The sequence below is a fragment of the Diaphorina citri genome, unplaced genomic scaffold, assembly GCF_000475195.1.
Source record: "Diaphorina citri unplaced genomic scaffold, Diaci psyllid genome assembly version 1.1 scaffold788, whole genome shotgun sequence".
In the NCBI taxonomy this organism is placed as follows: Eukaryota; Metazoa; Arthropoda; class Insecta; order Hemiptera; family Psyllidae; genus Diaphorina; species Diaphorina citri.
The window spans coordinates 29,152-41,363 of record NW_007378221.1 but is presented as its reverse complement, the minus strand read 5'-3'; the positions used below and the strand labels follow the sequence as shown (position 1 = coordinate 41,363).

The window sequence follows — 12,212 nt, the reverse complement described above, 5'->3', positions numbered from 1 at the left end:
CTCCCCTCCTACTGCCAGGGTTGTTTTATCATCGAAAGTCAACAAGATGTTAAGGTAGGTACAATAACCCTTTGTATACCCTATGACCTATTGGCATCCGGTAAAATAACTAGTGTAGCTTCCCTATAACTGTAGTAATAAAAAGTAAAAATAGATACCCAAGTACCTAGTTAGTATACCTATCTATGTATTGAAATAGAAGAGCATAGGCCAAGGCAAATGCGGTATAGTTATAGAGAGAGTGGTATGCATCTTATAATAATGTTTCTGAATTTCCTATGTATGATCCTATTGATCATGATCATGTTTCTACATAGTTTTACTTGTTATAAATAAAAGTTAGGTATAATTTAAATAAAGAGAGGAAGGATAAGAATGGGGAAATAGGGAAGACAATATTGATTCCCTTTGCCATTGTCCTTATATGAAGCAATTTATACAATAACGAAATGATCAAACAGAATACCCACAAAATTCGAAAAGCCAAATCGTTGGAAAAATAAAAACAGGGAAAATGTCGCTAGGTAAGGGGAGGGAGAGCCAAATAATACATGAAAGCCAATAGGAGAAACTTAGACCAGAGATAGAAGAAATAAGCGAGAAAGTTAATATGGGAAAAGCCTTCTACTGTAGTAGAGGTTGTTGATTTTCAATGAGACAGTTAGTGGATTCATAGAAGTATAAGGTACATATTCATCAGACTTTTTTAATTTATTTTATTTTTCAACGGAAGCCACTGAAAATCCCAGTTGAAAATCGTAAACAATGTTAATGAAATCAGTATGCGTAAATAATAAAGCTTGATGTCAGGGAAAAGACGTACTATTAAAATTATGTATTTAAAGCAGTGGACCCTCTCTTAGGGCACAACTAAGCGTTTAACGGGCATATTAAGGGCAACCCTTTTGAACTAAAGTCATATCCAGGCTTTATGTGGTCGTTTCCACTACAGGGTTTATACGCTTTTCCCCGAATGAAATTCCATGACTTTTCCAGGCGATTTTACATGAATTTTCCAGAAAATTAGGGGGCGGAGGTACTTAAAAAACAGTAAGATTACCCCTTCATTTCAAAAAAATATGCAGAACGTCAAGGAATATGAGGGGGAATGCGCCGCAGGCCGTTTTTCGGAAAAACTTGATATTTAATTTGAACATTTTTCATTTTTGACCGGGTGACAAATTTCATGATTTTTCCAGGTTTTCTTTAAATTTTCACGATTTTCCATGACTTTTTGGCCGATTTTCAGATTCCATGACTTTTCCAGTTTTTCCAGGTCGCGTATAAACCCTGCACTAGCTTTCAATCAGCTGTTCAATGTTCCACACAATATTATATTTAAATTTATTGCTTTAAACTGATCTGACTTTTAGAGGACATAAGTCTTCTTCCCCTCTTGCAGGTACCCTATATCTAGCTGTTTCCAGTTTTTCCAGGTCGCGTATAAACCCTGCACTAGCTTTCAATCAGCTGTTCAATGTTCCACACAATATTATATTTAAATTTATCGCTTTGATCTGACTTTCAGAGGACATAAGTCTTCTTCCCCTCTTGCAGGTACTGGTACCCTATATCTAGCCAGCATACTTGCAAGTAGTTTACCTGATTACTCCAGTTCCAGTAAGGTCGTTCTCCGTAGCTCATCACTTCCCAGCATACAATACCGAATGACCATACATCAGATGCTGAGGTGAACTTCCTAAACGCTATGGCTTCTGGTGCAGTCCATCGTACTGGGATCTTACCACCCTGCGGAATTAGAAAGCAGAAGATTCAATTAAAACCAAAGGATTTTAAGAGAGACTGATTTCTTTTCTTGTCACAAGTTTTTACTTTTGTTGTAGCAAAATCCCGTTCTATGGAGGTGAACTTCCTAAACGCTATGGCTTCTGGTGCAGTCCATCGTACTGGGATCTTACCACCCTGCGGAATTAGAAAGCAGAAGATTCTGTTCAAACCAAAGGATTTTAAGAGAGCCTGATTTCTTTTCTTGTCACAAGTTTTTACTTTTGTTGTAGCAAAATCCCGTTCTATCTTATTTTGAATGGCAGAGATATAGATTTTTAATTTTTCGTAATATTGAGTCTTTATTGTAATATAAAACAAAATAATATATTAAATATTCTCATTTTTTTATGTATTCAATATAGGTACCTTATTTACACTGTCGGCTAAGACTAAAAAAGTCCCATTATGCCAACAGGCCTCATTTATTTACATCAAAATAAATCCAATACAAAATTAATACGTAATTATATTCATATTGTATTCTTACCCGTGTAGTATAGGCGCAATCAGTCGTACTCTCCATCTCCCGACTCAATCCAAAGTCCGCTATCTTACACACAAGCTGTGCATTAACCAGGACATTACGAGCTGCTAGATCTCTATGTACGTAGTTCATATCTGAGAGGTATTGCATACCAGACGCTACACCTCTCAACATACCCACTAGTTGCAGCACTTGGAACTTGCCGTCATTTGCCTGAGAGTGGAAGAGAGAATTCATATGTAATATATGCTTGCCCCGAGTATGTTTATAAGTTCCTTCTTAGAATCAATATTTAATTAGTGTCATCTTAGTGATGTTCACAAATTCTAATTTACATCAACTCTCAGGTTCTAGGTTCTACATGTATGTTGTCATTCTTGACAGAGTTAGCAACTTGTTTGCAGGACTGTATGTAGATTTAGAGCTTTAGAAATCTCCAAGCAAGTTTGTATCTTCAACCTTTGGTCATAAGGTTCTCAAGATTCAACGTTTGAATAAAAGTTGAAAGAAAAATGTAGTGAGGACTTCCAATAGTTTGTCAACTTTTGTGCCGTTCAGCAAAAGTTGAATCGTGAGAAAACCCCTTAACAATATTAATATTGAATATGTATTGGCGTTATCGAGGAAGTAGGATGAAATCCTTACTCACCTGTGCCAAGTACTTGTGATGTGGTACGGAATACAATAGGACTGTAGTCTCCCCAACCATTAGTTGTCTTGGCTCTCACTTGGAATCCATACTCTGTCCTAGGTCTAAGTTGTGTGAAGAGGACATGCTGCTCTGCCGTGTGAATGCTAGTCGCATTCGAATCATCACCTTTCTTGAAACATTTCACCTGAAAGAAAATATGAAAATGGTTAGAAAAATCTATTTAATTGCGAAATAAATAGGAAGGACTATGAAATAACTTTTCATTGAGAATACGTGTTGTCTTGGCTCTCACTTGGAATCCATACTCTGTCCTAGGTCTAAGTTGTGTGAAGAGGACATGCTGCTCTGCCGTGTGAATGCTAGTGGCATTCGAATCATCACCTTTCTTGAAACATTTCACCTGAAAGAAAATATGGAAATGGTTAGAAAAATCTATTTAATTGCGAAATAAATAAGAAGTAGGAAGGACTATGAAATAACTTTTCATTGAGAATACGTGTACCTAATGACAAAGGACGAAAACATTCTGATCACCACAGAACGAACTTCATGATTTCCATGAAACCATAGGCAAGAACCGCATATTACGTATGTTGGAAAATTTTAGAACCTAATTTGATAAGGAGAACCAAAAGGCAGATATATTTTGCAGAACTTCAAAAAATATATCTGCCTTTTGGTTCTCCTTATCAAGTTGACTCACAGAACTTATATATAATGACTGCTGAAACCCTCCAAGAGAGAACCTAATTTGATAAGTTTGTTCAATATCAATATCTTTTTAGAGAATTTTGAACTTACCTCATAGGTTTCAATAGCGTTCTCGTCAGAGGCATCATTATTGAGTGGTGGATCCCAGGATAGTCCGACTTCTGATGATTTCACCGCAGTTACCCGAACATTATTCACCGAGGCTGATGTTATGCCTCATAGGTTTCAATAGCGTTCTCGTCAGAGGCATCATTATTGAGTGGTGGATCCCAGGATAGTCCGACTTCTGATGATTTCACCGCTGTTACCCGAACATTATTCACCGAGGCTGAAGTTATAGAGGCTTCCGTTGTTACCGAGATGTCTACAAACTCGCGGCCTGCAATACCGCTACCTGACGAGGCTAGGGAACTCACACCATTCTCAGATAGAACTTTGAACGTATAGGTTGTTACAGGACTTAGGCCAGAGATGGTGATTTTGGTTTCGTTGAACTCCTCCTGAGGGGAATAAGAGGAACGATTAAATTTTTATATTATGGATAGAAATAGAAAGAGGATTAATGAAACTCTAACGCTGAGAGGAACTTTGAACGTATAGGTTGTTACAGGACTTAGGCCAGAGATGGTGATTTTGGTTTCGTTGAACTCCTCCTGAGGGGAATAAGAGGAATGATTAAAGTTTTATATTATGGATAGGAATAGAAAGAGGATTAATGAAACTCTAACGCTGAGAGAGAGGGGGGGGGGGGTATTTCAATTAAATATGTAAATATACAACTTCACAGAGCATTCCGGACTCAACTCATAATCTCAAACATAATATCCAGTTCATAATATAGGAAGCTTCTGGGATTTTTTTACTTCTAACGTGATATTATGCATTCGTTCCACACAGAGAGATTGAGATGCACAGAAGTCTTGTGAGAATAATCGGAGATTGCAGGGAAGGTGTTAACTTTAGCTTTGCTGTTGTGAAGACACAGACGTACATACACTACAGATTAGAAAACAAATGATATATTAGAGTTGATATAGGTAGAGCTACGTATGTCTTATGGAGGTAGTCAGGTGATATGAAAACAGCGATGTGTACTACTTGCGTACTAAATTTTCAGGTAGGCAGTACTACTTGCGTACTAAAGATGTACTAATTGCGTACTGGAATTTTAAAACCAGGTGGACTAGGGAAAAATCCCTCTCAAAATTTGGTCCCACAGAAAAAAAATCCCTTATTATATCCCACGAAATAATTCTAGAAGGCGAAAAGAACTTTCACAAATGATCAACTTTCTGGGAAAGATAGGGTTAGGTAGCACGCGAAAAGAACTTTCACAAACGGTCAACTTTTTCGCTGAGAGAAGAGGAAATATTATAGCGGAGATCATTGAACATGTCTGCCCAGTGTCCGAGTGTATTATAGTGCAACTTTGTGAATGCACTTTGCATTTCTTGAACAAACACTTCACCATATTCACAACTCAGGTTACAGAAATAATTTAATTTCTTATTAGCCGAGAGAGAAAAAACTGGTTTTGAAAAAGAAGAGAGGAAAAAAAAACAACAACTTGTTAATGTTTGGTTTAATTTTGATAATTTTAATCAAAAATCAATAAGGAGGATATTTAAGAGTTTGCTTTTATTTTCTCCACCACCTGAGGAAATGCAGAAACAGTACCTACTGTGTTAGTACATCTATGTTTATGGCACTGTGTTAGATCAATAGAGAAAGAAAGAAAAAATCAAAAGATTACTTACTTCAAAATAGATATGACTGAAGAGAAATCTGAGTAATAGTACAAAATACATATCTCAAGTTTAATTCCACTACTGTATGCAGTTTAGATAACTTGATTATAAACTATTGATTTCATCCAAAGGGTTTACATTTGGCAATCCCGACAGAATACTAGCAGCGTAGCTTCTTTGAACAATTTTCTATGTTCAAAGCTCAATCCACCACCTGAGGAAATGCAGAAACAGTACCTACTGTGTTAGTACATCTATGTTTATGGCACTGTGTTAGATCAATAGAGAAAGAAAAAAAAATGAAAAGATTACTTACTTAAAAATAGATATGACTGAGGAGAAATCTGAGTAATAGTACAAATATTTCAAGTTCAATTCCACTACTGTATGCAGTTTAGATAACTTGATTATAAACTATTGATTTCATCCAAAGGGTTTACATTTGGCAATCCCGACAGAATACTGGCAGCGTAGCTTCTTTGAACAATTTTCTATGTTCAAAGCTCAAGAGTTTGCTTCGGTATGATTCACCACCAAAATAAGATGTTTGCTTATTACTTACCAATAATGGCTTCAATAGTGATATAGGAAGCATCGATTTCACGAGCAAACTCCCTCACTGCTTGGTTAGGATCTTCATAGGTGTGAGGATCTATGTAGGTTCTGGAGTTGGGAGACCCCACTTGATTGAACAGGGGTGTGGTCACTGTAAAGTGGAAAGATTAATGGGTTAACACAAACTGGACAGTGAGCAGTCAATGGGCTAATAATAGAATCAATTTTCCTCATTTTCTGCTTTCTAATTAATTCACCTATTGTTCTTTATGTGAACCATGTACCTCTCAAGAAAATGGTTATTTTATATTAGAAATATTTGGTTTCGATTTTGAGGGGATGTACATTTTCTTTTAATAGAAAAATCCTTTTTTTGCCGTTTGGCCCTTGTTTTTTTTCGAATAGATGTAGTTTAATTTTCTTCTTTTCATTTGGTAATTTTATTTTTGAATTAAATTAGAAAAATAAAAACAGGGAAAATGTCGCTAGGTAAGGGGAGGGAGAGCCAAATAATACATGAAAGCCAATAGGAGAAACTTAGACCAGAAATAGAAGAAATAAGCGAGAAAGATACTATGGGGAAAGCCTTCTACTGTAGTAGAGGTTGTTGATTTTCAATGAGACAGGTCAGTGGATTCATAGAAGTATAAGGTACATATTCATCAGACTTTTTTAATTTATTTTATTTTTCAACGGAATCCACTGAAAATCCCAGTTGAAAATCGTAAACAATGTTAATGAAATCAGTATGAGTAAATTATAAAGCTTGATGTCAGGGGAAAGACGTAATATTGAAACTATGTATTTAAAGCAATGGACCCTCTCTTAGGGCACAACTAAGCGTTTAAACTTTCTGAATCTGAAGAGATAGCTCTGGTAAATCTGGTCATCTCTTTCATGTTTGTATCATTTGGCGCTCTTATGAGTTGGAGAATTTCTTTTTTCTTTTTGTTTCACATGTCAGAGATGAAAATGATGGATTCGACTCTTTACAGCAGATAGCAGACTGTATAGGACATTGGTTCCTTAAATGTAAATGTGTATAGCTATTGAATCTTACTGCATATCTTCAAGAATTTCAAAAATCCTCGCCCTCAGTGAGAGAGGGATTGAAATTATACATGGAAAGGATAAATAAAATGTCAATCCAGGAAGATCCTGTATATTTCTTAAACTACACCTTAGCTCGTTAAGTCAATGGGATGATTTTATAATTCCCGAATTTTATTGGAAATACGTAACGTGGAATTATAGGATTCACAAAAACAAGACTAGATGAGAGTCGTAAAATTTGGAGTGGTGCTCTAGAATTTCAGGATAATGATGAGGAGTTAAAAATTTATTGATTATTTATTGGTCTACTGGGACTTGGGAGTTACCCGAGTACAATGTTTAGTTCGGAGTTAAAACTAGATACAGGGTGTTTAACAAGTAGTGTTTCTCTTCTTGTGTAGTGGGGTAGAAAATACAGATATTGTCCTTCTTGAGAGCGAAATTCAAGCACCATTTTCGTTTCCTCTGGACATTGTGTTGTTTTCTTCCTCATTTGTGTAACTGTTTTCTCTTCTATTTCGTAATTCGTTGAATAGATTAGGAATCAATTCTGTATTGAAACTTTGAACTGAGGACACCTCGTACCTATTGGATTTTGAAAAATGTTCAGGCAAAAGTGAATTCTGTGTGGTCTATAAGGCCTCATTTTACCAATCAAGGAACTAAAAAAGGGAAGGATACAGGCAGAGACGGTTCCTACATTCATTAACGTCCTAATATAATAAGGAAGCAAAGGTTTCAGTAGGTTCCAACATTCTGCTGTACTTTCTAATGTGACCTTTTATTCTTTTCACGAGGAACACGTATGTGTGAAAATTTTCAATAAAATGACATCAAGGCTGAGAGGGGGGAAATTAGTCAAAATGACAGGAAGAAGAAGAGGACATGAAATATGTCAGCCATCTCACGTGTGTTTTACACTAATGTGTGATGAATTCCTGTACAGAGTAAACAATATAGATTGTGTTTTTATTGGTTGCATCAATGTTTAATTGAGTCTGAGTGACTGGCTCCTCGAATGTGTATAGCTATTGAATCTTACTGCATATCTTCAAGAATTTCAAAAATCCTCGCCCTCAGTGAGAGAGGGATTGAAATTATACATAGAAAGGATAAATAAAATGTCAATCCAGGAAGATCCTGTATATTTCTCAAACTACACCTCAGCTCGTTTAAGTCAATGGGATGATTTTATAATTCCCGAGTTTCATTGGAAATACGTAACGTGGAATTATTATAGGATTCACAAAAACAAGACTAGATGAGAGTCGTAAAAGTTGGAGTGGTGTTCTAGAATTTCAGGATAATGATGAGGAGTTAGAAATTTATTGATTATTTATTGGTCTACTGGGACTTGGGAGTTACTCGAGTACAATGTTTAGTTCGGAGTTAAAACTAGATACAGGGTGTTTAACAAGTGTTTCTCTTCTTGTGTAGAGTGGGGTAGAAAATACAGATATTGTCATTCTTGAGAGCGAAATTCAAGCACCATTTTCGTTTCTTCTGGACATTGTGTTGTTTTCTTCCTCATTTGTGTAACTGTTTTCTTTTCTTTCATACTTCTTTTTCGTAATTCGTTGAATAGATTAGGAATTCAGGTGGAATTCTATAATCCCATCGTTATGCAGACTGCAGACCTCAACTATTTGACCATGTCTCTCGCTCTGGCATGAGATATGTTAACTAGAGTCCAAGTCTATTATATGCCAGGATAATAACGTAATTAATATGTTAAACAATCCTCTATATATGTTAAACAGTCAATTCCTCTATACAACTACAACCAGAGGAATATTTTCTTCATATTAATTATACACAGTTGACATCCTAGGTTGTATCTCTACGAGTATGCTATCCATTTCTACGGGAAATAGTTGATACCTCATGTTCTCTCTAACATACTGGGTGTTCTAAGCTATGCAGAATACAGGGTGGGTCTGAGAATATCTTCATCGATGAAGAAAATTCACATTGTTTTCCCATTTTCCCAAGTGTACAAACTCGAATTGAGATGAATCTGGAGATTTCCCAACGGCGACAACTATAATGTTTGTAACGAATTGCTGAAGGAACTGAAGAAACACGCGCTATAGTTAGGTAATAACCTAACAACAGAGATTATTAATGTGGACGAACTCTTTAAAGAAAAGACAATCTGTGTTCAGGACCAAGAGCCCATTAAGAGATGGCGGCTATAAAGTTCGATCAGAAACATACTGAACCATCCAGTATAAAATTGAGAAGTTTTTTTTTTCGTAGAAAATGTTAGGCACCCATGCGTGATCTACATTTGTAATAAAAATATTATCAAATGTTGCTCAGGCCTCGTAAAGTGAGAAATATTATGATCCTACTCTTAATAGTCCTGCAGAAACACGCGCTATAGTTAGGTAATAACCTAGCAACAGAGATTGATAATGTGGACGAACTCTTTAAAGAAAAGACAATCTGTGTTCAGGACCAACAGCCCATTAAGAGATGGCGGCTATAAAGTTCGATCAGAAACATACTGAACCATCCAGTATAAAATTGAGAAGTTTTTTTTTCGTAGAAAATGTTAGGCACCCATGCGTGATCTACATTTGTAATAAAAATATTATCAAATGTTGCTCAGGCCTCGTAAAGTGAGAAATATTATGATCCTACTCTTAATAGTCCTGCTGAGGCAAAACTCAAGATGAACTTAATGGTTTTCAACCACGATCATCATCAAGCACAGCTAGAACAGTAGGTAAGCTGCAGCTAGAATAGTAGGTAAGCTGCAGCTAGAACAGCAAGCTATAGCTAGAACAGCTAGCAAAGGTAGAACAACTAGAACAGCAAAAGCTATGGCTATAACACTAAGCACAGCTAGAACTTCAAGACAAGTGAATTCTAAATGCTATTGTTTGGATTGCGGATCAGGGGCACTGTCTCTATTCGACAAGCATGGTGAAAATATGGCAAAAATTGACATGGTTGAAATTAATCATACAAGTGATCTTCCTCTGGATCCATTATTTTGTGCGTAGATAGAATTTCTTCAGAATATGTCTTCAGAATATGTTTTCATAATCTAAATCCCTGAGTAGATTGACAAAATTGACCCAAGCAAATTCATATGCAAGTAATTGAAATTGACTATGAAATCCTTTTTGATCTGACCGACCTCTGTAATTTGATAGAATCTGCGAGTACCTCTGTCTATCTCATCTCCATCTAGCTACCTACATCATCAGTATTTTATTTTCGGTTAATAAAAGGGAGGAAGTTGGCGTTTTACTTAGGATAATGTACAACTGGTATGGTGGAACTAATTGAGATCTAAGCTACCCAGTAATGATCCCGACATTAACATGACCAGCTAATAGCTAATGCCTTCATACATTACCTACGTTCAATTGAAAGTTTCGCTTGCAATACAGGGTGATTCCGGTGATGACAGAGATCATTTGCACTATGTCAGAGTAATACCATTAGTGCTTATTACCTATGCTCGAACTCGAGTCTATTGTCTTTGAAGATACCCTGTCTATTAGGTAGAAAATTAGCTGAAGCTCAGAGTTGCCCCAGACTGGAGCGGCCTATAATTACACCTCTATGTAAACGATCTATATGCCACCTAGCGAGGAGCAAGGTCATTATAGTCATCTCATCTCTGTGCCGTGATGCAGACAGGTAGTCTATCCGTAGATATCAAGTGTCTGAGACGAGATCAAGTCATTACAGATCCAGATTCTATAATACACACAAAACCGAGGAAAATTCCTTGATTTCTCAACCTAAACAGATGGAAATAGGTAGGTGGAATAAGGAAAGTCACAAGATGGAACTTGAAGAAAATGCTGATTGCTGAAGATGAGTTTCTACAGGTGGGGGATCAATTGATTCATATCCACTGAGACAGGTACCACCTGTCACATATTACTAAGACTGGAGCGGCCTATAATTACACCTCTATGTAAACGATCTATATGCCACCTAGCGAGGAGCAAGGTCATTATAGTCATCTCATCTCTGCACCGTGATGCAGACAGGTAGTCTATCCGTACATATCAAGTGTCTGAGACGAGATCAAGTCATTACAGATTCAGATTCTATAATACACACCAAACCGAGGAAAATTCCTTGATTTCTCAACCTAAACAGATGGAAATAGGTAGGTGGAATAAAGAAAGTCACAAGATAGAACTCAAAGCGAAGAAAATGCTGATTGCTGAAGATGAGTTTCTACAGGAGGGGGATCAATTGATTCATATCCACTGAGACAGGTACCACCTGTCACATATTACTAAATAAGACTACTGACATAATCCAAGTTTCAACAGTAAACACTCCTTCTGACATAGTCAAAGCATTAAGACGTCCATTTGACCACAATATGAAGTACGTTAACAGACAATTACCACTGTAAGCACACAGACACAACATGAAATTGCAACTCCACATGAAACCCCGAGTGTCTTCTTAATGTTGATGAGATAGATTTTATGTTCCTTGATTCTAATCAGTGTCCAAGCCATCAGGGGGGGGGGGGGGGTTTTAATTAAATATGTAAATATACAACTTCACAGAGCATTCCGGACTCAACTCATAATCTCAAACATAATATCCAGTTCATAATATAGGAAGCTTCTGGGATTTTTTTACTTCTAACGTGATATTATGCATTCGTTCCACACAGAGAGATTGAGATGCACAGAAGTCTTGTGAGAATAATCGGAGATTGCAGGGAAGGTGTTAACTTTAGCTTTGCTGTTGTGAAGACACAGACGTACATACACTACAGATTAGAAAACAAATGATATATTAGAGTTGATATAGGTAGAGCTACGTATGTCTTATGGAGGTAGTCAGGTGATATGAAAACAGCGGTGTGTACTACTTGCGTACTGCAGTACTACTTGCGTACTAAAGATGTACTACTTGCGTACTGGAAAAACCAGGTAGACTCATAGGCGGTTCTTGCCTAAATTTTTGGGGGGGCTTGATTTTGAAGGTACACCTTCAAAATTTTGATTTAGCTTTATGTAAAAAATCTGGTGTGAACATCACACGACTTTCCTTATCCTATTGAATGATGCTTATTTGAGTATTATTTTACCCTAACTTTTACCATATCTCTAACCGTTTAATCGGTATAGCTGAAAACCGCCAAAAAACGGTCGAAATCCGTCCAAAAGCGGTCAAGTTCCTATTTGTCTTTTGCAAATCAATTCTATACACCGACGCAACAGCACAT

The 12,212-nt window shown here is 36.7% G+C and overlaps 1 protein-coding gene across 1 annotated transcript in view; it reads right to left on the bottom strand.

Moving 5' to 3' along the window:
• Positions 1-6,837, bottom strand: part of LOC103512079 (ephrin type-A receptor 5) — a 30,375-nt gene extending 23,538 nt beyond the window's left edge. The window contains exons 1-9 of the mRNA XM_026825660.1: positions 6,789-6,837; positions 5,946-6,089; positions 5,545-5,597; positions 4,211-4,288; positions 3,851-4,135; positions 3,217-3,324; positions 2,935-3,108; positions 2,276-2,485; positions 1,603-1,749 (exon numbers count right to left, since the gene is read on the bottom strand). Of these exons, the coding sequence (XP_026681461.1) occupies positions 1,603-1,749; positions 2,276-2,485; positions 2,935-3,108; positions 3,217-3,324; positions 3,851-4,135; positions 4,211-4,288; positions 5,545-5,597; positions 5,946-6,089; positions 6,789-6,837 (1,248 nt within the window). The remainder of the gene's footprint in view (positions 1-1,602; positions 1,750-2,275; positions 2,486-2,934; positions 3,109-3,216; positions 3,325-3,850; positions 4,136-4,210; positions 4,289-5,544; positions 5,598-5,945; positions 6,090-6,788) is intronic.
• Between the last annotated feature and the right edge of the window lie 5,375 nt (positions 6,838-12,212).